Raw genomic sequence first — 27,932 nt, 5'->3', positions numbered from 1 at the left:
TGTCCTGTCTGCTTCCTGTCTTGGGTTTCCATGAGATCTGACTTCCACACTGCCCCATGTTACGGCCCCCATCACCCCCTGATTTTCTGGGTCCAGTTGTGGTGCCGCTTCACTCCTTACATTTTACAGAAACAAATGGGAAGTAGAGGGAACAGGGAGGGAGGCCCGTCCCTGAGCAAGGGCAGCTACTCTAGATTCAGGCCCAGTGTTCTGTTCCAGCCAATGGTGCCTTGGTGGGGGGTGAACCTCAGCTGGCAAAAGGGATCAAATAAGACAAACCAATTGTATGGAGCTTTCAAGCTGAAGGGTTTAGTAATATTACGAGAAACAGGGTTTCTTTCGTATAAATGTGTGTCAAATCATAGATTTCCAAAAGAAAGGTGTTCATTATTGAAAATTGTCAGAAAGTCATATCTCACAACTTTTGTTTGCAAACTTTATACAAGCCATAATTGTATTGGAATCCAGGAACCTGGGTCTAAAACCTCAATAGACACTGTTTAGAGACATTATATGATGGAGGCTTCCAATCTGACCTCATGTTTTCATGGACTGGGCGCTAAAACAACTGCTGAATTTCAAAATATGTCTCATGAGTATTTGATACACAAATGTGTGTGGATTTCTTGATTTATGCTGGTAAGGTATTGCTAATGGGGACAAAGAAAAACTGGAAAAACAAAAAATGATTTGTACTCAATCTTTCAACCACGTGGGTATTTATTTGTTCTGTCAGGGATTCACTGGGGCAGGGAAACCTGCCCACTGGCTCTTAGGCAAACTAATGGCCACCAGGAAGGATGCTATGAGCTAGCTGGAGCTGGGAAGAGGCTGTGAGTCAGGAGGCTGAGGTGTTTACAGTGGAGTTACCGGGTTGATTGCAAAACTTTGCTTAGGACTGTCTAGGCAGGATTATGGCTTCCATTTAGGACATCTTGGAGGCTAGAATGTGGTTTATAAATCTCCACAACCAGTAGGATAGTAAAAAGAAAATTCCCATCTAAAAAATCAGAGTCTACTAGAGTAGTGTAAGCCTTCAAAGATCTGAGAAATATAGAATTCTGCCACTCACATTCTTTCTGAAAAAATTCCTTCTGAGGAAGAAAGGAACTGTCAGTAGAAATGAAATTGAGCAGGGGGAAAAGATTAAGAAATAGACAAAAGTTCAAATATTGGTAGGGGAGGAAACAAGAGATAGCAAGTCTTGGATATTATTATAGAGATTGCTTTATAAAGACGAAAATAAAGTTTACTTTGCTTTCAGTGCATTCAAGAGATGAAGCTAGTTCATAGCAACACTATAGTGGCCAAGACATGGAAGCAACCTTAATGTCCACCAACAGATGAGTGGATAAATTGATGCACACACACACACACACACACACAAACACATAGATACACACTGGAGTATTACTCTGCCATATAAAATGAAATATTGCCATTTGCACTCTCATGGATGGATCTAGAGATTTTCATACTATGTGAAATTAAGTCAGAGAAAGACAAATATATGACATAACTTATATGTAAAACTAAAAAAATGGTACAAATGAATTTATTTACAAAACAGAAATAGACTCACAGGTATAGAAAACAAACTTATGGTTACCAATGGGGAAAGGATGGGGAGAGATTAATTTGGGATTAATAGATATATGCTGCTATATATAAAATAAATAAACAACAAGAAGCTGCTGTATGTGGCAGGGGAACATATTCAATATCTTATAATAACTTATAATGGAAAAGAATCTGAAAAAGAATTTATATATTATATATGTAATATATATAGATATATGACTGAATCATTTTTCTGTACACCCAAAACATTGTAAATCAACTATAGTTCAGTTGAGAAAAAAAGATGAACCTACGAAATGTCACCTGGTCCTTTGCAATCTCCAACTTAAAAATTCTCCCTATGGAAAAAATACAAAAATATACTTGACATAAAAGGACTGCAAATGAACCCCATGTATGTATTAGAAAAAAAATGAAACAAATCCCATGCATATACAAAACAATACCAGAAAAACACAGCCCCAAAACAGAAACTCAATGCGACATTTCAAAGCAAACTAACTGAAAGAAATGAGGGAAATGATAGAAAAGTGAACTAAGCTGAAAGAAATGATAGAAATTCTGAAAAATCATAAATCAAAAAGGATTGAATTGCTTCTTTTCTGAGAATTTGGTCTAAAAGCCACTTGGGCTTATTAAGGTAAGTCTCCATGAAGGAGATTAGGCCCAGCATAGGGTACTGGAAGCTCAAACTGGGTGAGGGTAACATCCACGCATCTTGGTATAGATTGCCAGAGTCTGACTTTGGTGAGGATGGCGTCCACGCAGAGCAGAGTAGTAGTGCAAGTATGTGAGCAAGGGTAGTTGGTGACTGAGTAGATTGGGTCTAGTGTTGGTTGTTAGAGTCCACACCACGTGAGAAGGGCGACTTATGTAGAGATCAGTGGCAGCCTAGTGAAGAGTATTAGAGTTCAAGTGAATGAGTGGTGGTGATGGTGGTCTAGTCACTAAGTTGTGTCCGACTCTTGCGACCTCATGGACTGTAGCCTGCAAGGTTTCTCGGTCCATGGAGTTCTCCAGGCAAGAACACTGGAGTGGGTGTCCATTTCTTTTTCCAGGGAATCTTCTCAACCCAGGAATCAAACCTGGGTCCCCTGCATTGCAGGCAGATCCTTTACTGACTGAGCAATGAGGAAAGCCCCAGAAAAGGATTCAGAGACTGAGAGGTGAAGAGCGTATCTGCACAGGGCTAGCAATGGCAGTGGTCAGAAGCGGAGTGTGGCAGCCCAAGTAGGGTAAGGTGGCAGCAGTGGGAGTCTGGCTTTGTGCAGCGGAGACTGACAAAATAGGAAATGTATTGAAGATGATGTCTCCTCATTACTGTAGATTCTTAATGTTGAAGGACTTATAAATACAGAAAGAGGTAGTACTAGAATGAATTGCAGATGGAAGTGTGTGCTTGTGTGTGTGTGTATACACATTTGTTCTGACTATGGAAAGGACCTAGGAACAGTGACGCCCAATACCCTGATTTTTGGCTTCCGAATATCTTTTCCCACTAAATAGAAGTAGGACTTCTTGGACGGAAAGTACAACAGGCTTCTTGGACCTTGGACTATTTCACTGTGGCTGATTAAGGAAATGTTCTAAGAATGCTGGAGAATGTTGACAGAACTCAGAATCAAACTTGAAGGGATGCTTCATGGCCAAATCTGAATATCAAGGTATGTATCATAGTATGAAAACAGAATCCATTAAATGGATAAGAATTGTGAGTTTATATTTATATAATCAAAGACATAATTGGGGAGAAGAGAAAGACTTCCCTTAGTAGAATGTCAGCTAATAGACACAAAAGAAATGTTTGAATGAAAAAATCATCAGCTGGCAACAATCATGGTAAGAATTAATTTAGGTGAGAAATATTAATGGATGCTAAAGCTAGGTAGTGAAAGTGGAAAAATAATGGATTGTTCACATACTCTCAAAGAATTTCCCTACCAATAGCTCTTAATTACCAAAAAATGAGTGACCTTATAGAAAAGAAATAGTTTTAGTTACCATCAGTTAGCATCACTAGCAATGAGGTGAAACAAAATCATGTACTATGTGATAGGATACAGGAAGAGAACACACAGCATCTCTTCTATGATAATCCTGCCAAAGATCCCTAACCCAAGTCTAATCATGATAAATACTGGATAGTCCTAGTTTGAGGAACAGTGCACAAAATACTACATATAGTTTCTAAGGTCATGAAAAGAAAGAAATGACTACGGAACTATTCCAGATTAGAGGACACTACAGATACATGGCAACTATATACAATATTATTATCCTGGATTGAATTCATTTGCTATATATGATATTATTGGGAAATCAGTAACACCTAGATTGAGATCTATGATTTCATGATGGAATAATGTACCAATGCTATGTGATGGTTGTGGAGTGGCTACAAAGGAAAATGTCCTTGTTTTCAGAAAACACATACTAAAGAATTCAAGGATAATGAGGCATCATGTCATCAACTTACTCTCAAATGGCTTGGGGGAAAAAAAATCCTTGTGGTATTAACAAAAAAAATTGAGCTTAAACCAAACTAAGATCAGTCTAAATTATATGATTTATAGTTTGGTCCTATTAAATATAATTTGAGAAAAGAAAAAAAAAACATATAAAAAAGCTTAGATGTGCGACAGCTAGCAAACAAAAAATTAACAATGAGGGACATTCAAGATATCCCTGTAAAAGACATTTCAAAAACGAATATGACACTTTTGGCTCTGGTTGGGATGTGGAGAGTTGTTAGAAACAATGTCTCCCTCTGTGATAATAGAAAAAATGGATAAAATAATACAAAGACAAATACTTTAAAATGATGTTGGAAATCTGTGGGTTCAAATTAAAAAGAAACTCAATTCCAGAAAGAAATGAGTGCTTTTGAGGTAAAAGACCATCAGGAACTTTCATCCCTGGAAACAACTGCCAAGGCTATTCAAAGTGCCTAGAGAAATAGTCTTGGCATAGAAAGAATGACTGAATAGGAGAAACCAGCATAGTTCTTTTAACAACCTCTTGGGCAGATGTGATGGTTTGGAATCTGTACATTTCTGCCAGATGTTAGATGAAGGAGATTATGCCATACACAGATCTAGCTCCCACCGCCCCAAGGCATGTGAAGTCAGTGGTGAACTGAAACCAACTCTTCCACATAGTCCTGACCTTGCTCAAATATTGATTGGATATAGGAGAGTTTACTCCCTCTGGGAGGTAGATATCACTGTTTAGTATGCTGGTAGTATAATAAAAATTTATGGGAAAGTGAAGAAGCAGGAAAATGTAATCATTAAGCTAGAGAAATACAGTCTAAAGAAAATACAGCCGGCCCTTTATATCTGCATATCCATGGATTCAACTGAAGGATGGAAAATATTTGAAAAAAATTTTCATAAAATTCCAAAAAACAAAACTTGAGTTTTCCACTCATCTTCAACTATTTACATGGCACTTACATTATATTTGGGCTTCCCTGGTGGCTCAGACAGTGAAGAATTGGCTGCAAAGCAGGAGACACGGGTTGAATCCCTGGGTTGGGAAGATCCTTTGGAGAAGGGAATGCTTACCCGCTCCAGTATTCTTGCCTAGAGAATTCCATGGACAGAGGAACCTGGCACACTACAGTCTATGGTGTTGCAAAGAGTCAGACACAGCTGAGTGACAAATGCTAAGCTGGAGAAAAAATAGCCAATCGAAGCAGATTCATAGATGATCCAGATGGTGGAACTATCAGATGAGGACTTTACGTATATATTATGGATAAATTAAATGAGAGAAAATATGGGGGGAAATGAGAAATTTCGACAGAAAAATAGAATGTAAGAACAGAATGGACATTCAAATTGAATTAAGCAGTCATTTGGTTAGCTTTAGAGGATTCCAGATCCAGAAAATGAAATACTAAATCAACGGAAATGTAGATCAACAGACTACCCAAAAGGAAACATAGAGATGTTACTGCTACCACTGCCACTAAAGGTAATAACACACATATTATTATTATTATGTTAGAAGACACACTGAGCATGACAGATATATGGGTCAATATCCAACAGTTTAACATATTCATAAATGATTCCAATTGGGAAAGAAGAGAGAAAACAAAAAAGTTTTTGAAGTGGCTGTGACCCCAAATTTTCTAAAATTATCAAAAGTCATCAGTGTAGAGTATCAAGAACCTCAGTCTCAAACAGGATTAATAATAACAATAAAGCAAACAGCAATAACAACAAAAGTCTCACCAAGGTACATTATAGTCCGCCTGCTATAAACCCAAACACAATGATAAAATTTAAGTGTAGCCCAAATAAATGATTAATCATTATCTTAAAAAGAGGAACAATGAAAATAATGAACAACTTTTATTAGAAACAATGAAAGCCAGGAGTTAATGAAATGACATGTTAGAAGTGTTGAAAGAGAAAAATTTTCTACCTGCAAATTCTTATACTCTAACAATTGAGATGAAATAACATTTCAGACAACTGAGAGAATGTTAGACTCAAACCCTCACTACCTAAATTTATAAAAGGAAAATATTAAAAAACAAAGTTGTATGGATAAAAATGCCAATATATAATTAAAGGAAATTTTTAAAATATTTAACAAAAGAAGGTAGCAAAGGAAAAGAAATACAGGAACAGAAGACGGAGGGGACAAATGGGAAACAAGTGGGAAAATGGTTGACCTAAATCCAACCATGATAATAAAATATTGGTGATCTAACAACTCCAACTAAAAGTATGTATTGTCCCAACAGATAAAAAGCAATACCCAACTAGTCTATGAGAAGTGCCTTATAAATGTAAATAATATTAATAGATATATTAAAAGTAAAAGAGGGTCGGGATGGAGGCTCAAGTGGGAGAGGGTATATGTATACTTACAGCTGATTCACATTGTTATACAGCAGAAACTAACACAATATTGTAAAACAATTATCTTCCAGTTAAAAATTTTAAAATACAAAAGAATTAACACCTAAATAAATAAATAGATAACCAACAAGGACCTACTGTAAAAGATAAATAATTTTTTAAAGAAAAAAGTAAAAGGGAAGGAAAAGAGGTACCTGCAAACAGGAAGCATAAGAAGGGTAAAATTACGGTCACATTACTGTTAGATAAAGTTCCTTCAAAATAAAGAATATTTTGGAGGGGGATCACAATGGCAGAGTAAGAACTTGGATTTCACCTCATCCCATAAACACATCAAAAATACATCTACACGTGAGACAATTCTCATGAAAGACCAGCTGGAAACTGGAAGAAGATCCCTTATACAACCAAGGCTGCAAGAAAGATTTCCGTGTAACTGAGTAGGATGGGGAAAAAACAGCATTGAGTTGGGACCTGTGCCCAGGAAGGGTCAGAGGGAAATAAAGACCACAAGAATGGACTCTATCCGTGGAGAGTGAGCAGACTGAGACAGACTGGGTGTTCCAGTCCCAAAACTCCTGCACAGAAACAAACCAGCCCCCTTGGCTGGTGGGAGAACACTAGGACAGAGAAATGCTGGAGAAGCCTAGACTCCACTCCCAGGGAGTGTGCAGGTGCTGGCTTGCTCACAGACAGTATTGAGAGAGGTTTGCCTTAGTGGCTGCCACCTGGCCATGCTCACCAGTCTGAGTTGGGTGAATCCACTGGTCCTGCTGGCTCCATGCCACAGCTGAGCACAGGATCTAGGGCAGACGCAAGATCTAGGGCCGCCAGGCTGCGGGAAGATTCAGTCGAGGGATACAGAGGCAGCCTAGGAGCCTGGTGTGTGGTCCGTGTGGGGCTAGTGGCCAGGGCTGGTGTTTACTCAAACAGCGTCAGGTAAACAGCTCACACCTCTGACCGCAGCACAGGCACTTCAGTTCCCTCAACCATAATCCCTCTTTCCCCAGTTCCAGCCTAGTGCATGCTCTGGCCCCTTTCACTCCAGGCCACAACTTCGCCCTGGGTCTGGGATGACCAAAACGGAAGAAAGTGTGACCTTGGGCTGTGTCCAGGCAGAGCTGTGGATGCCTACACAGGCAATACAGCAGACTTCCATAAGCACAGGAGCCTCGTTTACTTCAACACAGCCCCTCCTTCGGGCCAAAATCCCTGCAAGGGGAAGAAGAAAAAACACAGACTTAAAGGGAACACAGCCACCTTGAGCCCAACGCTCTGTAATGACTGATATAAGAAAAGAATCTTAAAAAGTGAAGATATGTATAACTGATTCACATTCCTGTATACCTGAAACTAAGAGAGCAATGTAAACCAACTTTACTTCAATAAAAAATAAATTTTTTAAAAAAATGCTGCCGGCAGACTTAGAGAACGAACTTAGGGTTGCTGGTGGAAAGGATAGTTAGGGAGTTTGGGATTGACATGTGTAAGGCTCGGAGAACCGCACTCTGAAAAGGACACTCAGGGACAGCCTCTAGTGGACTGACAAAGTTTATTATCCAATTGTGTAGTTTTATAATTTTCAGGGAATACAGCATAAGACAGACTTGCACGTAGCCGTTTCAGATAAACATCAAAGCATTTAAGCATAAAACACAGTTCCCACCACCCAAGCCATAACATAGCTTTGGCGAAACTCTAAAGGGAGTCTTATCATGAAACAACAGTCCTTGCTCTCAGAAACAGGTGGTCAGAAGGAAGCCTTCAAACGCCTCAAGGCCGGGCGTATAACCCTTCGTTATCTGTTCCCAGCCTCAGGCACTCGGTGAACGCTCATAACCCTTTGTTATGCTCGTTCCAGCTTCCAACCTTCATTAACAGTGGAGCAAATGCATTTTCAGTATTTGCTCAAAGCCTTCCAGCTCCTCCACAGACATGTATACACTACGATGTTTGCAATGGATAACCAGCAAGGACCTACTGTATAGCACATGGAACTCTGCTCAGTGTTGTGTGGTAAGCTGGATGGGAGGGGAGTTTGGGGGAGAATGGATACATGTATATCTGTGGCTGAGTCCCTTTGCTCTTCATCTAAAACTATCACAACATTGTTTCCTGATTGGCTGTTGTTTGTTGTTTTTCAGTCCCTAAGTCGTGTCCTACTCTTTGTGACCCCAGGGACTGCAGCATGCCAGGCTTCCCTGTCCTTCACTATCTCCCAGAGTTTGCTCAGACTCATGTCCCTCGAGTAGGTGATGCCATCCAACTGTCTTATCCTTGTTCACCCCCTTCTCCTACTGCCTTCAATCTTTACCAGCATCAGGGTCTTTTCCAGTGAGTCAACTCTTCGCATCAGGTAGCCAAAGTATTGGAGCTTCAGCTTCAGCATCAGTCCTTGCAATGAATATTCAGGGTTGATTTCCTTTAGGACTGACTGGTTTGATCTCCTTGCAGTCCAAGGGACCCTCAAGAGTCTCCTCCAGCACTACAGTTTGAAAACTTGGCTATACCCAATACAAAATAAAAAGGTTTTTTTTTTTAAAATATAAAATATAGTGCTGGAAAATTGAATAGCTACATGTAAAAAATAAAATTTTTTAGAACATTATTCTATATCATACACAAAAATAAACTCAAAATGAATTAAAGACCTAAATATGCTATAAAACTTAGAGGAAAATGTTGGCAGACCACTCTTTGACATAAATCTCAGCAATACATTTTTCAGTCCATCTCCTAGAGTAACAGAAATTTTAAAAATAAACAAATGGGACCTAATTGAACTCAAAAGTTTTTCTCAGCAAAGAAAACCATAAGCAAAATGAAAAGACAATCTACAGAATGGGAGAAAATATTTGCAAATCACGTGGCTGACAGGGGATTAATTTTCAAAATTTACACAGTTCCTGCTCTCAATATCAAAAAAGCAAACAAGCCAATCTCAAAAATGGGCAGAAGACCTAAATAGACATTTCTCCAAAGAAGTTATGCAGATGGCCAAGAGGCACATGAAAAGATGTTCAGCATCACTAATTACTATGAAATGCAAATCAAGATTACGATGAGATATCACCTCACACCAGCAGGGACGGCCTTCATTGATAACTCTACAAACAATAAATGCTGGACAGGGTGTGGAGAAAAGGGAACATTCCTACACTTTCGGTGGGAATGTAAGTTGGTACATGGAGAACTGTACAGAGATTCCTTAGAAAGCTAAAATAGAGCGACCGTGAAAGTGAAAGTGAAGTCGCGTCCCACTCTGCGACCCCGTGAACTGTAGCCCACCAGGCTCCTCCGTCCATGGGACTCTCCAGGCAAGAATACTGCAGTGGATTGCCATTTCCTTCTCCAGGGCATCTTCCCAACCCAGATATCAAACCCAGGTCTCCCGCATTGCAGGCAGATGCTTTAACCTCTGAGCCACCAGGGAAGCACGACCATGTGACCCTGCAATCCCACTCCTAGGCATATACCTGAGAAAAACCATGGCTCAAAAGGATACATGCACCCCTGTGTTTCCTGTAGTGCTATTTCCAATGGCCAAGACATGAAACCTGCCTAAATGTCTATCGACAGATGAATGGATAAAAATGTGGTACATATATTCAGTGGAACGTTACTCAGCCACTAGAAAGAATGATATGATGCCATTTATAGCAACATGATGGACCTGAAGATTGTTACACTAAATGAAATAAGTCAGAGAAAGACAAATACCGTATGTATCACTTATATGTGAAATAAAAAAATAAAAAGATACAAGCAAACTTATTTACAAAATAGAAACAGACTCACAGTCTTAACCAACAAACTTATGGTTACCAAGGGGAGAGGGTGGGAAGAAAGGGATAGATTGGGAGTCTGGGACTGACATATATACACGACTGTATTTAAAACAGATAACCAGCAAAGACCTACTGTATAGCATGAGGAATACTTTGCTCAATACTCTGTAACAATCTAAATGGGAAAAGAATTTGAAAAATAATAGGTACATATACATGTGTAACTGAATCACTCAGCTCTACATCTGAAACTAACACAACATTGTTAATCAACTCTCCTCTGATATAAAGCAAATATTTTTTAAATGTTAGTAACAAAAATGCTAGCTGAATTAAGAAAGAGTAGTGATATAAACACAGATTATTTTAACAAAAAACTATACAAAGACACAATCAGAAATAGATACTGCCATTTCTGAGATAGAAAAAAAAAACCATTTTAGAAACAATTGACAGCTGAATAAATAACAGAGAAGAACACATGAATGTGTTGAGATAAAAGACAGAATAGTGGAAATCACCCAGTCAGAACAGCAGAAAGACTAATGAAAAAAAAATGAAGCAACATATGAGATCCATGGGATAATACACAAGGTGCCAACATCCACATGCATTATAGGCTTTTCAGAAGAAGAGAGAGAAAAAGGAGTAAAAAATGTACTTGAGAACATTATGGCTGAAACCTCTCCAGACCTAAAGAAGGAAATATATCCAGGTACAGGAAGCATGTGCATGCATGCTTGATCTGTGTGACTCTTTGCAACCCCCTGGATGATAGCCTGCCAGGCTCCCCCTCTGTTCATGGAATTTCCCAGGCAAGAATACTGAAATGGGTTGCCATTTCCTACTCCAGTGGATCTTCCTGACCTGGGGATAGAACCTGCATCTCCTGCATTGGCAAGCTGATTCTTTACTACTGTACCACCTGGGAAGTCCAGAGGGTCCCAAAGCAAAATGAATCCAAACAGACCCATACCAAGACATATCATAATGAAACTGGCAAAAGTTGAAGAGAGAAGCCTAAAGACAACAAGAGAAAGAGTTATATACGGGGGAATCCCTACAAGGCATCACCTGACTGCAGACTCTATGCAGGTCAGAAAGGAGCAGCATAATATACTCAAAGTACAAAAGGAGAAGAATGTGCAACCTAGCATGCTCTACCCAGAAAGATTATTATTTAAGAGAGAATGAGAGAGAAGCTGTTTCTCAGATAAGCAAAACCTAAAAGAATTCAGCAATACTAAACTTTCCTTAAAAGGAATGTTTTCTCTAAATGAAACAGAAGCAAGAATCAGTGCATAGATTATGAAAGGAAGAAAACTGTAAAAGAAACTGTGCAATAAACAGTGAAAGGATAGCATGAAGATATAGAGTTGTTGTTGTTCAGTTGCCCAGTCGTGTCCAACTCTTTATGATCCCATGAACTGCAGCATCCAGGCCTCTCTGTCCCTCACCATCTCTGGAAGTTTGCTCAAGTTCATGTCCATTGCATCGATGATGCCATCCAGCCATCTCATCATTCTCTAATGCCCTCTTTTCCTCCTGCCCTCAATCTTTCCCAGCATCAGGGACTTTTCCAATGAGTCAGCTGTTCGAATCAGGTGACCAAACTACTGGAGTTTCAGCTTCAGTATCAGTCCTTCCAATGAGTATTCAAGATTGATTTCTCTTAAGATTGACTGGTTTGTTCTCCTTGCTGTCCAAGGGATTCTCAGGAAGTCTTCTTCAGCACCACAGTTAGAAGGCATCAGTTTTTCAGCCCTCCGCCTTCTTTACAGTCCAGCTCTCATATCCATACGTGACCACTGGGAAGACCATAGCCTTGACCATACAGACCTTTGTCAGCAGAGTAATGTTTCTGCTTTTCAACACACTGTCTAGGTTTGTCATAGTATTCCTGCCAAAAGGCAAACGTCTTCTGATTTCATGACTGCAGTCACCGTTCACGGTGATTTTAGAGCCCAAGAAGAGGAAATCTGTCACTTCTTCCACCTTTCCCCTCGTATTTGCCATGAAGTAATAGGGCCGGATGCCATGATCTTGGTTCTTTTTAGTATTTAGTTTTAAGCCAGCTCTTTTACCCTCATTACATTACATTACATCCCTAGTAGCTATTCATCTTGTAACTGGAAGGTTGTACATTTTGACTCCATTCTTCCAACTTCCCCTCTACCAGGAGTCTTACATCTCATAGGTAAAGCAATCTAGTTCAAGTTGATAACAACTTAATTTTTGAAAGTTTCACCCTTTTACTTCGTCCTTTTATATTTTGAAGTCATTATTTTCCTCTTTTTATATTGTGCTTCCCAGGTAGCACAGTGGTAAAGAATCTGCTTGCCAATGCAAGAGACACAAGAGACTTGGGTTCGATCCCTGGGTTGGGAAGATCCCCTGGAAATGGCAACCCACTCCAGTATTCTTGTCTGGAAAATTGCATGGACTCACTCCATGTGGTTGCAAAGAGTCAGACACAACTGAGCTCATACACACACACACACACACACACACACACACACATACATTCATCAACAAATGATAGTAGCTAAATTATTTTTAATGCTTTTTCTTTTGATCTTTGTAGTATAGTTCAGTGGTTAACAAACCATGCTATTAGAGTTTTCTCTTTTTCTCAGATTTTATTTATTATTTTTTTACTTTACAATATTGTATTGGTTTTGCCATACATCAACATGAATCCGCCACGAGTGTACACATGTTCCCCATCCTGAACCTCCCTCCCACCTCCCTCCCCATACCATCCCTATGGGTCATCCCAGTGCACCAGCCCCAAGCATCCTGTATCCTGCATCGAACCTAGACTGGCGATTCGTTTCTTATATGATATTATACATGTTTCAATGCCATTCTCCCAAATCATCCCACCCTCTCCCTCTCCCACAGAGTCCAAAAGACTGTTCTATACAACTGTGACTCTTTTGATGTCTCGCATACAGGGTTATCGTTACCACTTTTTAAAAATTCCATATATATGCGTTAGTGTACTGTATTGGTGTTTTTCTTTCTGGCTTACTTCTCTCTATAATCGGCTCCAATTTCATCCATCTCATTAGAACTGATTCAAATGTATTCTTTTTAATGGCTGAGTAATACTCCATTGTGTATATGTACCACAGCTTTCTTATCCATTCATCTGCTGATGGACATCTAGGTTGCTTCCATGTCCTGGCTATTATAAACAGTGCTGCAATGAACACTGGGGTACATGTGTCTCTTTTGATTCTGGTTTCCTTGGTGTGTATGCCCAGCAGTGGGATTGCTGGGTCATAAGGCAGTTCTATTTCCAGTTTTTTAAGGAATCTCCACACTGTTCTCCATAGTGGCTGTACTAGTTTGCATTCCCACCAACAGTGTATGAGGGTTCCCTTTTCTCCACACCCTCTCCAGCATTTATTGCTTGTAGACTTTTGGATCGCAGCCATTCTGACTGGCATGAAATGGTACCTCATTGTGGGTTTGATTTGCATTTCTCTGATAATGAGTGATGTTGAGCATCTTTTCATGTGTTTGTTAGCCATCTGTATGTCTTCTTTGGAGAAATGTCTGTTTAGTTCTTTGGCCCATTTTTTGATTGGGTTGTTTATTTTTCTGGAATTGAGCTGCAGGAATTGCTTGTATATTTTTGAGATTAGTTGTTTGTCAGTTGCTTCATTTGCTATTATATTCTCCATTCCAAAGGCTGTCTTTTCACCTTGCTTATAGTTTCCTTTGTTGTGCAGAAGCTTTTAATTTTAATTAGGTCCCATTTGTTTATTTTTGCTTTTACTTCCAGTATTCTGGGAGGTGGGTCATAGAGGATCCTGCTGTGATCTATGTCGGAGAATGTTTTGCCAATGTTCTCCTCTAGGAGTTTTATAGTTTCTGGTCTTATGTTTAGATCTTTAATCCATTTTGAGTTTATTTTTGTGTATGGTGTTAGAAAGTGTAAAAATATGGAACGCTTCACAAATTTGCATGTCATCCTTGTGCAGGGGCCATGCTAATCTTCTCTGCATCGTTCCAATTTTAGTATATGTGCTGCCGAAGCGAGCACTATTAGTTTTCTGACTGTATATTTACCTGTACCAATGTGTTATATGTTTCCATATGTCTTCATGTCTTTAATTAGCATATTTTTATTTCACCTTATATTAACTAACTCCTTTCTGTATTTCTTGCAAGTCAGATCTAGTCATGATGAATTCCCTTAGCTTTTTTTTTTTTTAACTAGGAAAGCTATAAGATTTTTTGTGTTCTTTATACAAATTCTATTTAGGATATCAGTATTGCAAATATCTTATCCATGTCTTTAACTCCTCTTTTCACTCTCTTAATAATACATTTTGATGAACCAACATTGCGCATTTTAATGAAATCTAACTTATCAATTCTTAAAAATGGTTTTGCTGTTTAGGTGATGTTTAAGTAACCTTTAGCCTATTCCAAAGTTATTAGTACGTGCTATGCTTTCTTCTGGAAGTTTCATTGCTTTACTTTTCACTTTAGACCTACAATCCAAAAAGTTTGAATTTGCTTTTTGTGTATACTGTGAGGTAGAAGTAATGCGTAGAAAAATGTAACTGAGTAGAGAACCCAGAGTGTTAAGGGCTAATGGAAAGAGGCATATCAAATTAGTTGAGAAAAAGACAAACTTTTACATAAATATTGTTGGGTTAATTGGCTAGTCACATGGAAATGTAGTAACCTGGATCAATTTCTTACAAGGATAAATTCCAAATGGGTAATCAAAATGTTAATTTAATCCAAGAAACTATTAGCAGGACACATGAATGAATTATTTTCTTACCTAAAGTAAGTGGAATTCTCATACAGTACTGGTTCAGTTCAGTTCAGTCGCTCAGTCATGTCCGACTCTTTGCGACCCCATGAATCGCAGCACGCCAGGCCTCCCTGTCCATCACCAACTCCCGGAGTTCACTCAGACTCACGTCCATCGAGTCCGTGATGCCATCCAGCCATCTCATCCTCTGTCGTCCCCTTCTCCTCCTGCCCCCAATCCCTCCCAGCATCAGAGTCTTTTCCAATGAGTCAACTCTTCTCATGAGGTGGCCAAAGTACTGGAGTTTCAGCTTTAGCATCATTCCTTCCAAAAGAAATCCCAGGGTTGATCTCCTTCAGAATGGACTGGCTGGATCTCCTTGCAGTCCAAGGGACTCTCAAGAGTCTTCTCCAACACCACAGTTCAAAAGCATCAATTCTTCGATGCTCAGCCTTCTTCACAGTCCAACTCTCACATCCATACATGACCACAGGAAAAACCATAACCTTGACTAGACGGACCTTAGTCGGCAAAGTAATGTCTCTGCTCTTGAATATACTATCTAGGTTGGTCATAACTTTTCTTCCAAGGAGTAAGCGTCTTTTAATTTTATGGCTGCAGTCACCATCTGCAGTGATTCTGGAGCCCCCCAAAAATAAAGTCTGACACTGTTTCCACTGTTTCCCATCTATTTCCCATGAACTGATGGGACCAGATGCCATGATCTTCGTTTTCTGAATGTTGAGCTTTAAGCCAACTTTTTCACTCTCCTCTTTCACTTTCATCATGAGGCTTTTTAGCTCCTCTTCACTTTCTGCCATAAGGGTGGTGTCATCTGCATATCTGAGGTTATTGATATTTCTCCCGGCAATCTTGATTCCAGCTTGTGTTTCTTCCAGTCCAGCGTTTCTCATGATGAACTCTGCATATAAGTTAAATAAGCAGGGTGACAATGTACAGCCTTGACGTACTCCTTTTCCTATTTGGAACCAGTCTGTTGTTCCATGTCCAGTTCTAAATGTTGCTTCCTGGCCTGCATACAGATTTCTCAAGAGGCAGGTCAAGTGGTCTGGTATTCCCATCTCTTTCAGAATTTTCCACAGTTTATTCTATATTAGTATCACCGCTTTGGTAAACTATTTTGGTTGTTTCTTTTTAAGCTATGGATATGCCTACCCTGTGACTCATACATTTTACTTTTAATTACCTACCCAAGAGAGTTGAGTGTGTATGACTGCCAAAATTCTTATGTGATACAAATTTTAAAAACGGCTCATACGAGAATGTTCATAGCAGATTTATTTACAATAGCCCAAAGCTGAAAACAACTCATGTCCATCAATAAGAGAATTGATTTAATACATTGTAGTGTATATATGTGCTGTGTTGTGCTTAGTCACTCAGTTGTGTCCAACTCTTGGCAACTCCTTAGATTATAGCCTGCCAGGCTCCTCTGTCCATGGGGATTCTCCAGGCAAGAATACTGGAGTGAGTTGCCATGCCCTCTTCCAGGAGATCGTCCCAACCCAGGGATTAAACCCAGGTCTCCCACATTGCAGGTGGATTCTTTACTGTCTAAGCCACCAGGGAAGCCCAGTGTATGTACACAATGGGAGAAAAAGAACAAACCTTTGGTATTAGTGAAAACACAGATGAGTCTTAAAAATATTACAGTGGGTGATTGAAACTAGACTCAAGACAGTATTTTCTGTATAATTTTCTTTATAATAAGTTCAAGAACAGATAAAATTAGTTCTATGGTGATGGAAGTTAGAATAATACTTTTGGGAGTAGGTTGTTACTTGAAGAAACTTACAGGAATGACGAAAATGTTCCATGTCTTAATTGGGATGGTGGTTATATAGGTTTATCTGCTTATCAAATCACATCAAACTCTATACTTAAAATATGTGCATTTTATTGTACATGAATTATACTTCAATTAAGAAGATAATTGCCAGAAGTGGGAGGGAGATTCAAGAGGGAGGGGACATACGCATACCTATGGTTAATTCATGTTGATGTGTGACAGAAATCAAACTAATATTATAAAGCAATCATCAATCAGTTAAAAATAAATATTACAAAAGGAAGATTATTATTCATCTCATAATGAATGATGGATCTCGCTGATAATAATCAGTAGGAGCTAAAGCTGTTAGATGCATAATTGAAGAGAAACTTTATATTGCATTGATAAATCTGAGAGCAACAAAACTTATATAATTAATCCTGACATTGTTAAAACTAGGAAAATGTCTGCCTTCAGATATTTCCAAGTGTTGGGCCAGATTACCCTTTCTAAACTTCCAGGCCTGTTTTGTAAGGCTTTGATATAATAATAGTTTTAATTTTGAATATTGAAGTAAGTGATGAGTTTTGGAAGAATCCCATCCAAAAAAAGTTGTTTTAAGTTAATGTATTTGAATACTGGAGGGTCCCATAATCAGAAATGTCCTTTTCATAATTTTTTTGAGGAAGATACATGGTATGTTGGCACTGGAGTGAACATTCACATCTGCTAGGGAGTACACTCAACAAAATAAATAAAAAACCAAAAAGTCATGATAAACAAATGGACAAGAAAAATTCCATCAGCTTTACTGGAAGCTCTTTTAAACCCAGTGAAGTCTAATTGGCCAGCTAAAGACAACTAGAGATGAGTAAGACAAGGTGTTCTTGCTGTGATTTATAACATTCTAGGGCAAATTAGACAAACAGAAATGATTCCTTTTTGTGAAGAAGAGAAAAGAAAAAGTACCTATAAAGTGACTTGGGTATTCAGAGGAAGGAGAATTTGTGTAGCAATGGTGTGGGTCGCTGGTGAGTCAGAATGGAAGTGGGTGGCAAAAGAGGAAAGGAATTGAGAAAGACTAGGAGAGGAAGAGGAAGAAATGAAGTCGCCATATATCTTGAACACACATCTTGCCAGGCCTAGAAGTGGCTGCATGTGAGCTGTGAATGCCACAGAGGCAAGAAGTCCTTTATTTGCTGTTCCCTACTAACATTGTATATACAGACCCTTCATAAATGCCAAGAAGATCATGACTGAGTGCAAGGTGGACATTGTCCACTGGGGACAATAATTTTTGTCCACTGAGGAAAATCTCAAGTGTCCAGCATCTGCTTTTTTTTTTCTTTTTTTTTTTGCTATTTCTGCTTAACTATAATCATGGTGTGAGTTTCAGACAAAAGCTTTTGTGAATTTTCAGCTGAAGAATTTCTAGTCCACCTCCACTAGCTAAGATAATCCACCAGGATCTAGAATGGTCTTATTTTAAAATTTTCTACTGTGCTTCTGAGGGTAAGCCTCTTGAAGTACAGAAATGCCAGTTCTTATAATGGGAGAATTCTGTTGTTCAGGATAGTAATCCTCTGACTGAGGTAGAAAGCAAGCTTGAGGCAATAGCAAGGATGACACTGAGTTACAGAGAGGGCTGGGGTCCCTCCAGAACAGACAGGGCAGAAAAGCCAGGGCAGGCCAACTGTGAAGGCAGAGACTTATTGGTAACATTCTAAAGGGAGAACTCAGGAGTAGAAGTATTTCAGCGTTCTAAAGTTACAATAATTGTAGTTGCAGCATTTGTGAACGTAAATTCGACCCTGGAAACTGTATGTCAGATCTCTGCAGAATCTCTGACATACCAGATACGATAACTGGAGGGTGCCATCTGTAATAAGAAGGAACCATAGAAAAATCAGCCAGCGATCTAAGTTCGTTAAAGCCAAGTCACCCATGGCACTAGTCCTGTCTGTAAAGATTTAATAGGGCATCAGGGGTAGGTTTGGGGTTGGCTTCCCATCTTGTACTTCCGAAGGGGACTCAGGCAGGGAGATGAAGACATCACGGGTCCCCTGCAGGAGTTATTTCCCTAAGTTCCCTGGAAAACCTCAACCCTCTGTCCTCATGTTTCTTCCTCCTGGCTCGTTTCCCCAAGTCCGCTTCAGTCTGCATGCACAGGGTCCCATACCCAGGGATATGTGACGCTTTGGTTCCTCTCTTGAATTGACTTTGGCCTGAGATAGAAATTTGCTCTTCTAAGAATTTTCTAGGAATCTCACAGCCCCTCCCCGGACCCTCTAACTTACCCTGGAAGATCTTTAAGATCATGCATCTCTCATAATTCCTAGCAACACAGACGCCAAAGCCTCTTCTACAGTGATCCGTCTGTGTACGAAGGTGGCAGGTTATGCATCTCAGTGGTGTCACTGCTGGAGAGCACAGAGCTGATGTAAGGCCAGGGGAGGCAGAGACTTAGAAGAAACTAGACCTATCTAGACCTGGGAGTGGGCTGGGGGGTGGTTGGGATCAAGGAGTAAGCAATTTGAGCTCTCACCAACTCCACACCCAAAAAAATGTCATTGTGAGAGTAAAAGGATTCTGACCCCCAATTTAGCCCTCTTAACCTGGTGAAAGTGAAGTGTCTGACTCTTTTGCGACCCCATGGACTGTCGCTCTCCAGGCTCCTCTGTTCACGGAATTCTCCAGGCAAGAAAACTGGAGTGGGTAGCCATTCCCTTTTCCAGGGGATCGTCCCAACCCTGGGATTGAACTGAAGGCAGATTCTTTACCATCTGAGCCACCAGGGAAGCCCCTTTAACCTGGTAACTTTGAGCAAAGATTTAGCCTCTATGGCATGGATTTTCCAGCTTAAGGATGATTCTGTTAATGTTAGCCTGGTTTACTTGGCAGCAGTGTGGATAGAGTGGGATAATAAGGCTGAATGCTTTGAAGTGTTTGACCCATTACTCTGATGGGATTTCTGACATTCATCACTTAGATATGGTTGGGTGATATAGTCTGTTTTGAACTTCAAACTGAATCTATGTGAAAGCCTCCTGAATTATATACCATAGTCAGTGCCACTTTATGTGGTACTGTGGGGTGAACTGATTGAAATAAAGTTTAATTTTAAAAAAACGCTCCTTAATACACCTATATGAGAAAGTATCATTTCTTGAGCATCTCGTTTGGGCCATGTTGTCTTTCCTTATCTGATTTAATTCTCACAAAAGCCTTGTAACTAGGTATTTCCCCATTTCCCAGATGAGCAACCAGAGAATTTAAGACAGTGACTGAATTATTTTTTAACCTGTCTGGTCCCAGTGCATCCAGTACTTTCTTTCCTAGAATCACTTGTTTGAATATAAAAATCCCTGGTAAGGGTATCAAAACCCTTGATGTCACTAAAGCCAACTATGAAATTATTCACTGTAGACCGACCAGCTCCCTCAGCAAATAGGGCACAGATTTATATATGGGAAGGATGCACTGAGGGAGACCTTGCTAAGAGTTTTGATTATGGGGAATGGTAGGGAGAGACTGGTAGGGGAGCCCTACGAAGGGGCAGCCATAGAGGCTTGAGCCCTTGGTGCGGAATGGTAGAATGTTATAAAGGTCAGACAAGTTGGCGTGGAGGCCCAGGGAGCACTCTAAAGCCTGGCTTCCCCTCCTATATAAATATAGCCAAGACCTAGCCCAGCCTGGACACCACCCACACATACAGAGTGTCCCAGGGAGCCCCCTCGATCCTGGCTCTGGAGCCCCCTCCTCAAGTCTCTTGACTCACCCACGGGGCAGCCGAGGAGGAACAAAAGCAACAAGAAGTGTCTGTCCATCTTGACAGAGAAGTCCCTCACACAGGAAGAAAGGAAGCCGGGGGCAGCACACATAGGCCTGTAGGCTACAAGAGGAAGCCTTGCTCTTCATCACAGGGCAGGGATTATTCATGCCTGAGGGGAACCAGGCCCACAGTCAGCTCTGGGCGCTGCAGTTTCCTGCTTTCGCCACCCATCACAGAGGATGGTAGTTAAACAACGTTGGCATTTACATGAAGTTAACTTTTTTTTGTATATATATATACACACACATATGCTACTCATCATAATAATTATTATTAATGTAGTTATTATTCTTATCCTAATTTCACAGAGGAGGAAGCTAAGGCCTGGTGAGGTCCAGTATCTTTCCCAAGATCACATATCTAGTGACTTATAGTGCCAGGATTCAGAGCAAGATCTAGTTCCAGAAGCCATACCTTTAACCATTTTGATTGAATGCCTCTTGGAGGTTTATTCATACATTCAACTAATATTCACTGAGCACTTTTATAGGCCAAGCACAGCTTCATGTATGAGAGCAGGGCAACAAATAAGATCAAAAAAAGCTCACCTAGCTCCATGCCTTATAGGTGAGCAAAAGAAGAGTAAAGAAGTGAAAAGACGGGATCATGCATGACTAAGCTAGGCCTTCCAATTAGAACTTCTGGTTCTCAGCCCACAACTTCCATTTTACCAGCAATCTGTTTCCCAAGGCCAGGAGATATTTACTTTGTAGGGCTGTGAAATCGTCTCTAGGATTATCACATGGCTCGATCTTTTGCAAATTTATATTGTGTATCTGGCCAGTTTGGCCCACATGCTTTAGGGATCTGTCTCTACAAAAATTAACTCAGGTAAGGTCCACCATGGGTAAACCATTGGGAAACTATGACTGGTTCAGGCACTGTCAGTCTCTGACAGTTCACTGACCCATCAGTGCACTTTTGGCACTTTGGCTGCAGATAACAAGAATCTTCTATCGTGAACTCATTTAATGACATTTCTTTAGCTGTAGGAACAGTATGTTCTTCAAAATGTCTCAAGTATGACATTTTTAGATGACAGGTAACAACTGGGTGAAATCAAGCCTTAGCTCAAGTGCCATGAAATTCATGATGTACCTTCTAAATGAGCACAGTGTTGAGTCCGTCTCTTTTAACATGAGTCTGTTCCTTCGAAAATAATTGATTCTAGAATCGAAGTCAACTTTGTGAAGTCTATGAAACCAGTTTTCTATCTTCCATCTTTCAGAAGAAGATGTGAGAAACTCGGATCGCATTTTTCAGGACTTTCCAAAGGCTTATCAAGAAGGCAAGCTTCTGAGCCTTTATGGGCCACCTGTTTCCTCTTCTCTATCTTTAAAGGGAGTGACTCTAGAATCAAAGCAAAGGAAGAAGAAATTCTAGGTTACACCACAGAGGGTTTGCCCAATTTCTATGCTACTGCCTTCAAGCTGCCCTCTGGCAGATATTTTCTGAAAGCCCCACTGAGTTTGGAACCTCTTTTCCTATTTTCAGTTAGGACTGTAGAATTTTGCAATGCCACCCACGCACTAGGTTCTCTGATCTTACTTCTCATCCCTCACCCATTAAATTTTCTCTTGGAAACAATGTACTGTCGTATCTGTGGGCCTTCTAAAGTAGAATGGATATTTGTGGATGTGAATCTGGAACTCAAAATAGAGGTCAGAGGTAGAGATGTAAAACTGGGCATCATCAGCATGTGGGATGGAGAGCTGTGAGAATGGACCCAGTTCTCACAGTCTTCAATGAATCAGAACTCAATTAGTTCCCAGCTGCTAACCCACCCAAAGCAAATTAAACAGCTTGTTCAGAAACTGATGGTGTCTTCAAAGTTCATTCCAGAAGAAGCTGTCAGTCTTTCCATCTTTTCCAACACCCAAAGCCCAAGGGAAGCCTTGATGAAACAACATATGACATGATGCTCCCAATTATCATCTTCACAGCTCTTGACCCTTGAACGCCAAAACCACAGCCACAGCCACTCCATCACCACCTTTCCTGGCCAGGTGCCCTTTCCCACACGTGGCTCCTTTTGACTGAAGCTTCTGACACCTACCCTAGCAAAAGGACCCAAGCTGCTCCTGAAGTTTTAAGCCCTGCACAAGGGATTCATGTTTGATAGTTTCCAAGGCCCCCATGCAGATTTGAATATACTACTAACACCAATCTTATGATGAAAATTCATTCTCAACGTTGGTAACATACCCAGAGTCACAATATTGGCAAGGAGCAGAGCCAAGATCTGAACCCACATGTGTACCAAACTTGAGCCTGGGATAAAGGAAGATGTCCTTTCGAGAACTCAGTATCAGTACAGAAGAGTGGTACTTTAATGTCTTTTCCGGTGCTGGGAAAAATGATGCTTTTCATTGACATCTTGCAATTGTAATAGTGAGCAAGAAATCCCACTTTGTGTGTATGGGACTAAGTAATCTCAGTAGCAAGCACCGAGCATTGCCTGCTGCAGCCCCTCTCTCTACTTACCTGCCATCACCTCCAGCAAGACGCACTTCTCTGAGTTTCCCGCTCACCCATGTCTCTAGAACCACATGACCAGCTCTCATCCCCATGCAGCAGGTTGCTTGATATCTCTGCACTTTGACATTTGCTGTGCCTTTGGGTGCCTGTCCTTATTCACCACCCTATTGTGGTGCTGGAAAAGACTCTTGAGAGTCCCTTGGACTGCAAGGAGATCAAATCAGCCAATCCTAAAAGAAGTCAAACCTGAATATTCATTGGAAGGACTGATGCTGAAGCTGAAACTCCAATACTTTGGCCACTTGATGCAAAGAGTCGACTCATTGGAAAAGACTCTGATGGCGGGAAAGATTGAGGGCAGGAGGAGAAGGGGATGACAGAAGATGGGATGGGTATATGGCATCACTGACTCAATGGACATGAGTTTGAGAAAACTCTGGGAGATAGTGAAGGGAGGCCTGCTGTGCTGCAGTTCATGGGGTCATAAAGGGTCAGACAAGACCAGTCACTAAACAACAACATCAACCCTATTCACTTATTCTAGCTATTAATAGCACATCACTAGCTTTCAGAGTCCTGCACAAGTATCCTTTCTTCAGGGACACCTTCCCTGGTCATGCAGTCAAATTTGAATGTCCTTTATCTAGGCCTCCAAGTCAACTGTGGCTGATGTACTTGTGCTCACCTGAACTAGCCTCTAACCTTTGTGATGCTACAGATTTGTGGCCTGATTTGCTTGGTATCTTCTCTTTTTATAATACTGGCATTTGGTATGTGTGTAGAAAATATTTACTTTTTAAAAAGTAAATTAATTTATTATTTATTAATTATTTATTAATTAATTAATAACACCTGAAGGCAAAGTAGGCACATCTCTCCTTCTCCTGAAACTTCCCTTTGCTGCACCACAGCAGGGATACTTCAGGGTTTCCCTCACATCCAGACCATGCCTGAAATCCTGGATTTAATTCCCGGTGCCTCAGTCTAGGGCTTCCCAGGTGGCGCTAGTGGTAAACAACCCGACTGTCAATGCGGGAGACAAAAGAGACGTGGGGTTCGATCCCTATGTCAGGAAGATCCCCTGGAGGAGGGCACGGAGAACCACTCCAGTATTCTTGCCTGGAGAATCCAATGGATAGAGGAGCCTGGTGGGCTACAGTCCACAGGGCCGCAAAGAGTTCCATATGACTGAAGCACCCATGCAAAGATGGGCTCGATAAAGGACAGAAATGCTATGGACCTAACAGAAGCAGTCCAAGGGAAGCCTGGCGTGCTGTGATTCATGGGGTCGCAAAGAGTCGGACACGACTGAGCGACTGAACTGAACTGAAGCACCCGCCTCAGTCTGAGTGAGACAATGGCAAATCTGATTATTCTGAGATTATCAAAAAGAGCTAAAAGAAATGAAAGTATCCAAACCCTGTCTTCAAAGGTTAAAATGTGGCAAAGAGACTTATCTTTCCTTGCAGAGTACAAGGCTTAGCTATAGAGGAGAATTTTAAAATAGATGGTTTATGGGCAGTGGACTGCAGTTTGTGCTTTGGTCCTTTCTGGGAACACTGAGATACTGATTTTATGATTATATGATTTAGAAGAATAGCCCAAGGACAGAACACAGATGGAGATCAACCAGTGCCTTCCACAGGCAACTGCACACGACCAAAGTCCCAGGATGTCTGTTCTGTTTCTGCTGCCCGTTGTCATTGTAGTCTGCATGAGTAAGGGTAAGTCCTGGAGGCAAAGGGAGGGCTGGTTGCTGGTTAACAGAAAGGAAGGCGCTAGGGGAGGAGAAATTTCCAGAATTGGCTCTTGGGGCTTTGGCAGATGCACATGCAGCTATGATAAGAAAAACTTCTCTTTTCACAGGTGAATTTTATGAACATGTGAAAGGTACGACCATGTCTAAAGTCCTCGGTAAAAAGGTTATTGGTGACACTTTAGGGGTAAACCTCCCCCTCCCTCTTTTGAGAAAGCTGTAATCCATTCTTACTGTAAAATCCTAGGAGTCTGATCTTACCAGTTTAGTCCATTTCGTGAAGTTAGGAAGCTAAAATCCCTGCCTTTGCTTCCTTTTCTCCATTACTGAACAAAATCATCAGGCTAGATAAGCGGCTCATTACTTGGGGACCAGAGATAAATTTTTAGGGGAACTCTGACCTCTTGAGATTACATTCAGGGTTTGATTTAAACCTGTCTTGCTTTCACAAGATTATCAAAGGAGTCAGGGTCCCAAGAAAAGTTGGGAAGCACTAGGCAGTAGTCAGTTCCTGTTGGGAAGCCCCCCAGCCTGGAGAGCCTTCACCATAAAACCGCATCCTATAAGCACCTCTTTCTGTGTCTGGCAGAGCCAATGATGTGTTACAAATGTAAAAGATATCATCTCGGGATATGCTATGAATCCATGAGGTCCTGCACCCTGAAGCACAAACAGACATGTGCTGTTGAAAACGTTTACTTCCTTACCAGAAAAGGTAGTGTTGGGCATAGAGTAACTGAGAAGTAACCACCTCTCCCTCACTTAAAGGCAATCGCCTCCTTTCATCATTAGAACACATGGGTGAGTCGGATGGGTAAGGTTGGGATGGTCATGCAAAGACGGACTTTTCTTAAGACAGTATTGAGTGAAGGAGAGGTGAATGTCCCCCTCTCAGTTAGAAAATAAAATCCATTCTTTGGGTCAGTAATTAATAGACTCTGTCTTTTAGCTCACTAGGGTCTAGAGAAAAGTCAGTGAAGGTCTGAAGAGAGGTGATTCCTAGGAATACGGTAGGAGCAAACAGAGTCATCATGGTTGTATTCCCTTTCTTTCACCTCCTCAGGGCGGAGTATGTATTTTTATTCAAAACTGTCGTGTAAGGCCAACTGTGAAGACATCAACTTCTTAAGTTTTGACAAGAGAACAGAGCTCATCTGTTGCGAACATAAAAGCTACTGCAACCTCCCCGAAGGCGTCTAGTCCTGCATCTCTCCTGGAGTTTTCATTATTCTTCAACTCACCATCCCCTTTATGTTTTCTTGCCAAACCTATATTTTGTCTCCTCTTCTAACCAGTGGCAGAGAGTGAGAAAATCAACAGGTAGTTAAAAGAGGAGCCGTCATTAATGATGGAGCCCCAGACAGAATTTCTGCAAATCCCTATTTACAGGGTTTTGGCTTTTTTATGATGGTACTGCCATGGATAGTGTTGGGATTTCAATTGGTTATTCATTCTGTCCTATATGGAAATGCAAAGCGTTAGTCACTCAGTCATGTCCGACTCTTTGTGACCCTATGGACAGTAGCCCGCCAGGTTTCTCTGTCCATGGAATTCTCCAGGCAAGAATACTGTACTGGGTTGCCATTCCCTTCTCCAGGGGACCTTTGCGACTCAAGGATCGAACCTAGGTCTCCTACATTGGCAGGCAGATTCTTTACAGTCTGAGCCACCTGAGAAGCCAACTTTAGGTAATGTAGTAATATCAAATCTTATTTTAACCACATAAATGTCTGTTTTATTTATCCCATTCTGAATGGAAATGCAAAGACTTGTGTCAAAATCATTCCAAACCAGTACTGGGAATTCTGCAACCACACTTTATCCTCATTCATACTCACTGCTCTGGGCTAGGATTCTCTGGATTAGCCTGGCACTTTCCTTGTGTCCATGGGTTATGGCAATTAGAGAAGACTAACTTGAGTTTTCTCATCTGCCGGCAACATGAGCCGCACCTTTCTCTTGTAGACCTCTTGGGGGGAATCTCAGGCCAAGACAAAACTGGACGAACATAGGAAGGAGGCTTCAAGAACTGTTTCAGGGGCATTTCAGTTTGTGGAAATTAAGATTCCAGAAACAATTTGGTGTGGGTGGAACTGCCATCACCCTCTCTGACCAGGTAGCACTTGCTTGAACCAGGTGATTGAATTGGAAATGGAGACTTTGGGCCAGAATGGCTAGTCTGTTTCTTCTCATAAGAAGGTAAATGTTGATGATAAAGCAGGTGAAGATAATAGAACGTATAGAAACTCCATGCACTGGTGTTCTAGTTACAGAGAGCCCTATGTAAGATGCAGTTATGAGTAAGCAGAAAGAGTGATATAGTGAAAGCTAATGGTGGTGGGAGATCAAGACAGTCAGTCTTACAGGAAATCAAACCTCAATATTCACTGGAAGGACTGAAGCTGAAGCTCTAATACTTGACCGCCTGATATGAATAGCCACTCATTGGAAAAGACCCTGATGCTGGGAAAGATTGAGGGCAAGAGGAGAAGGGGGTGACAGAGGATGAGATGGTTGGATGGCATCACTGACTCAATGGACATGAGTCTGAGCATGATCCAGGAGTTGGTGATGGACAGGGAAGCCTGGAGTGTTGCAGACCATGGGGTCGCAAAGAGTGGGACATGACTGAGCAACTGAACACCACCACCAATGGTGCGAAGAGATGCAGATTCCTCCCTCTCTCCCTCCCCCTCCCTCTCCCTCCCTCCCTCCCTCCCTTCTTCCACCTCTCTCTCTTTTTCCCTCCCTCCGTAATATAATAAAACAGATAGGCAGAGAGAGGCTGTGCAGCATTGGTTGTGGAACTGCACACCTGTGGCCAAGGTGGCGAAGCCTCCTCGGGTATGAAGTAACCCCAGCATTTCTCTCCCTACTGCAGTTCTTGGTCCTGAATTTCCATGATCAATTTTCTCCTTATTATGCCACATGAGATTCTTACAATAAACCAATCACCCCTCTACTTGAATAGTCTGGTGTAGTTTCTGCCTTTGCTTGTGTCTGAAAATATAATCCTTCCTAAGAGATTCTCATTTGGGATTTTATCCA

At 40.9% G+C, this 27,932-nt stretch overlaps 2 protein-coding genes and 1 non-coding gene across 4 annotated transcripts; 1 reads left to right on the top strand and 2 right to left on the bottom strand.

Moving 5' to 3' along the window:
• The first annotated feature begins 8,312 nt into the window (after window positions 1-8,312).
• PATE2 (prostate and testis expressed 2) lies at window positions 8,313-27,846 on the top strand. The gene is made up of 5 exons (XM_004019824.6): window positions 8,313-8,474; window positions 24,721-24,852; window positions 24,995-25,018; window positions 25,474-25,599; window positions 25,948-27,846. Exons 2-5 carry the CDS (start codon window positions 24,747-24,749, stop codon window positions 26,082-26,084), a joined length of 393 nt encoding a protein of 130 aa, XP_004019873.4. The 5' UTR covers window positions 8,313-8,474; window positions 24,721-24,746; the 3' UTR covers window positions 26,085-27,846.
• On the bottom strand, window positions 14,194-14,300 carry LOC114110184 (U6 spliceosomal RNA). The gene has a single exon (XR_003586512.2). It is a non-coding gene; the product is annotated as a U6 spliceosomal RNA (small nuclear RNA).
• On the bottom strand, window positions 16,928-20,729 carry PATE3 (prostate and testis expressed 3). Of its 2 annotated transcripts, none has more exons than XM_042238367.2 (3): window positions 20,597-20,729; window positions 19,116-19,238; window positions 16,928-18,697 (listed from the first exon to the last, which is right to left on the bottom strand). In XM_042238367.2, the coding sequence occupies exons 1-3, from the start codon at window positions 20,697-20,699 to the stop codon at window positions 18,555-18,557; spliced, it is 369 nt and encodes a 122-aa protein (XP_042094301.1). In that variant the 5' UTR covers window positions 20,700-20,729; the 3' UTR covers window positions 16,928-18,554. The 2 variants fall into 2 exon arrangements, with proteins under 2 accessions (XP_042094301.1, XP_042094302.1); XM_042238368.2 differs by having other exon boundaries at window positions 19,116-19,235; window positions 20,597-20,725.
• Window positions 27,847-27,932: the final 86 nt, after the last annotated feature.

The sequence above is a fragment of the Ovis aries genome, chromosome 21, assembly GCF_016772045.2.
Source record: "Ovis aries strain OAR_USU_Benz2616 breed Rambouillet chromosome 21, ARS-UI_Ramb_v3.0, whole genome shotgun sequence".
Lineage (NCBI taxonomy): Eukaryota > Metazoa > Chordata > Mammalia > Artiodactyla > Bovidae > Ovis > Ovis aries.
This window is presented reverse-complemented; position numbering and strand designations above follow the sequence as displayed.

Coding starts and splice junctions, on each gene's coding strand:
- PATE3 (XM_042238367.2), bottom strand. CDS start 20,699: ATGTGTGCTGCCCCCGGCTTCCTTTCTTCCTGTGTGAGGGACTTCTCT. Junction 19,239..20,596: donor CCTCCTCGGCTGCCCCGTGG/GTGAGTCAAGAG, acceptor TGTGCTCTCCAG/CAGTGACACCACTGAGATGC. Junction 18,698..19,115: donor GATCTTAAAGATCTTCCAGG/GTAAGTTAGAGG, acceptor TTCTTATTACAG/ATGGCACCCTCCAGTTATCG.
- PATE2 (XM_004019824.6), top strand. CDS start 24,747: ATGGAGATCAACCAGTGCCTTCCACAGGCAACTGCACACGACCAAAGT. Junction 25,019..25,473: donor ATTTTATGAACATGTGAAAG/GTACGACCATGT, acceptor TGTGTCTGGCAG/AGCCAATGATGTGTTACAAA. Junction 25,600..25,947: donor TTACTTCCTTACCAGAAAAG/GTAGTGTTGGGC, acceptor TCACCTCCTCAG/GGCGGAGTATGTATTTTTAT.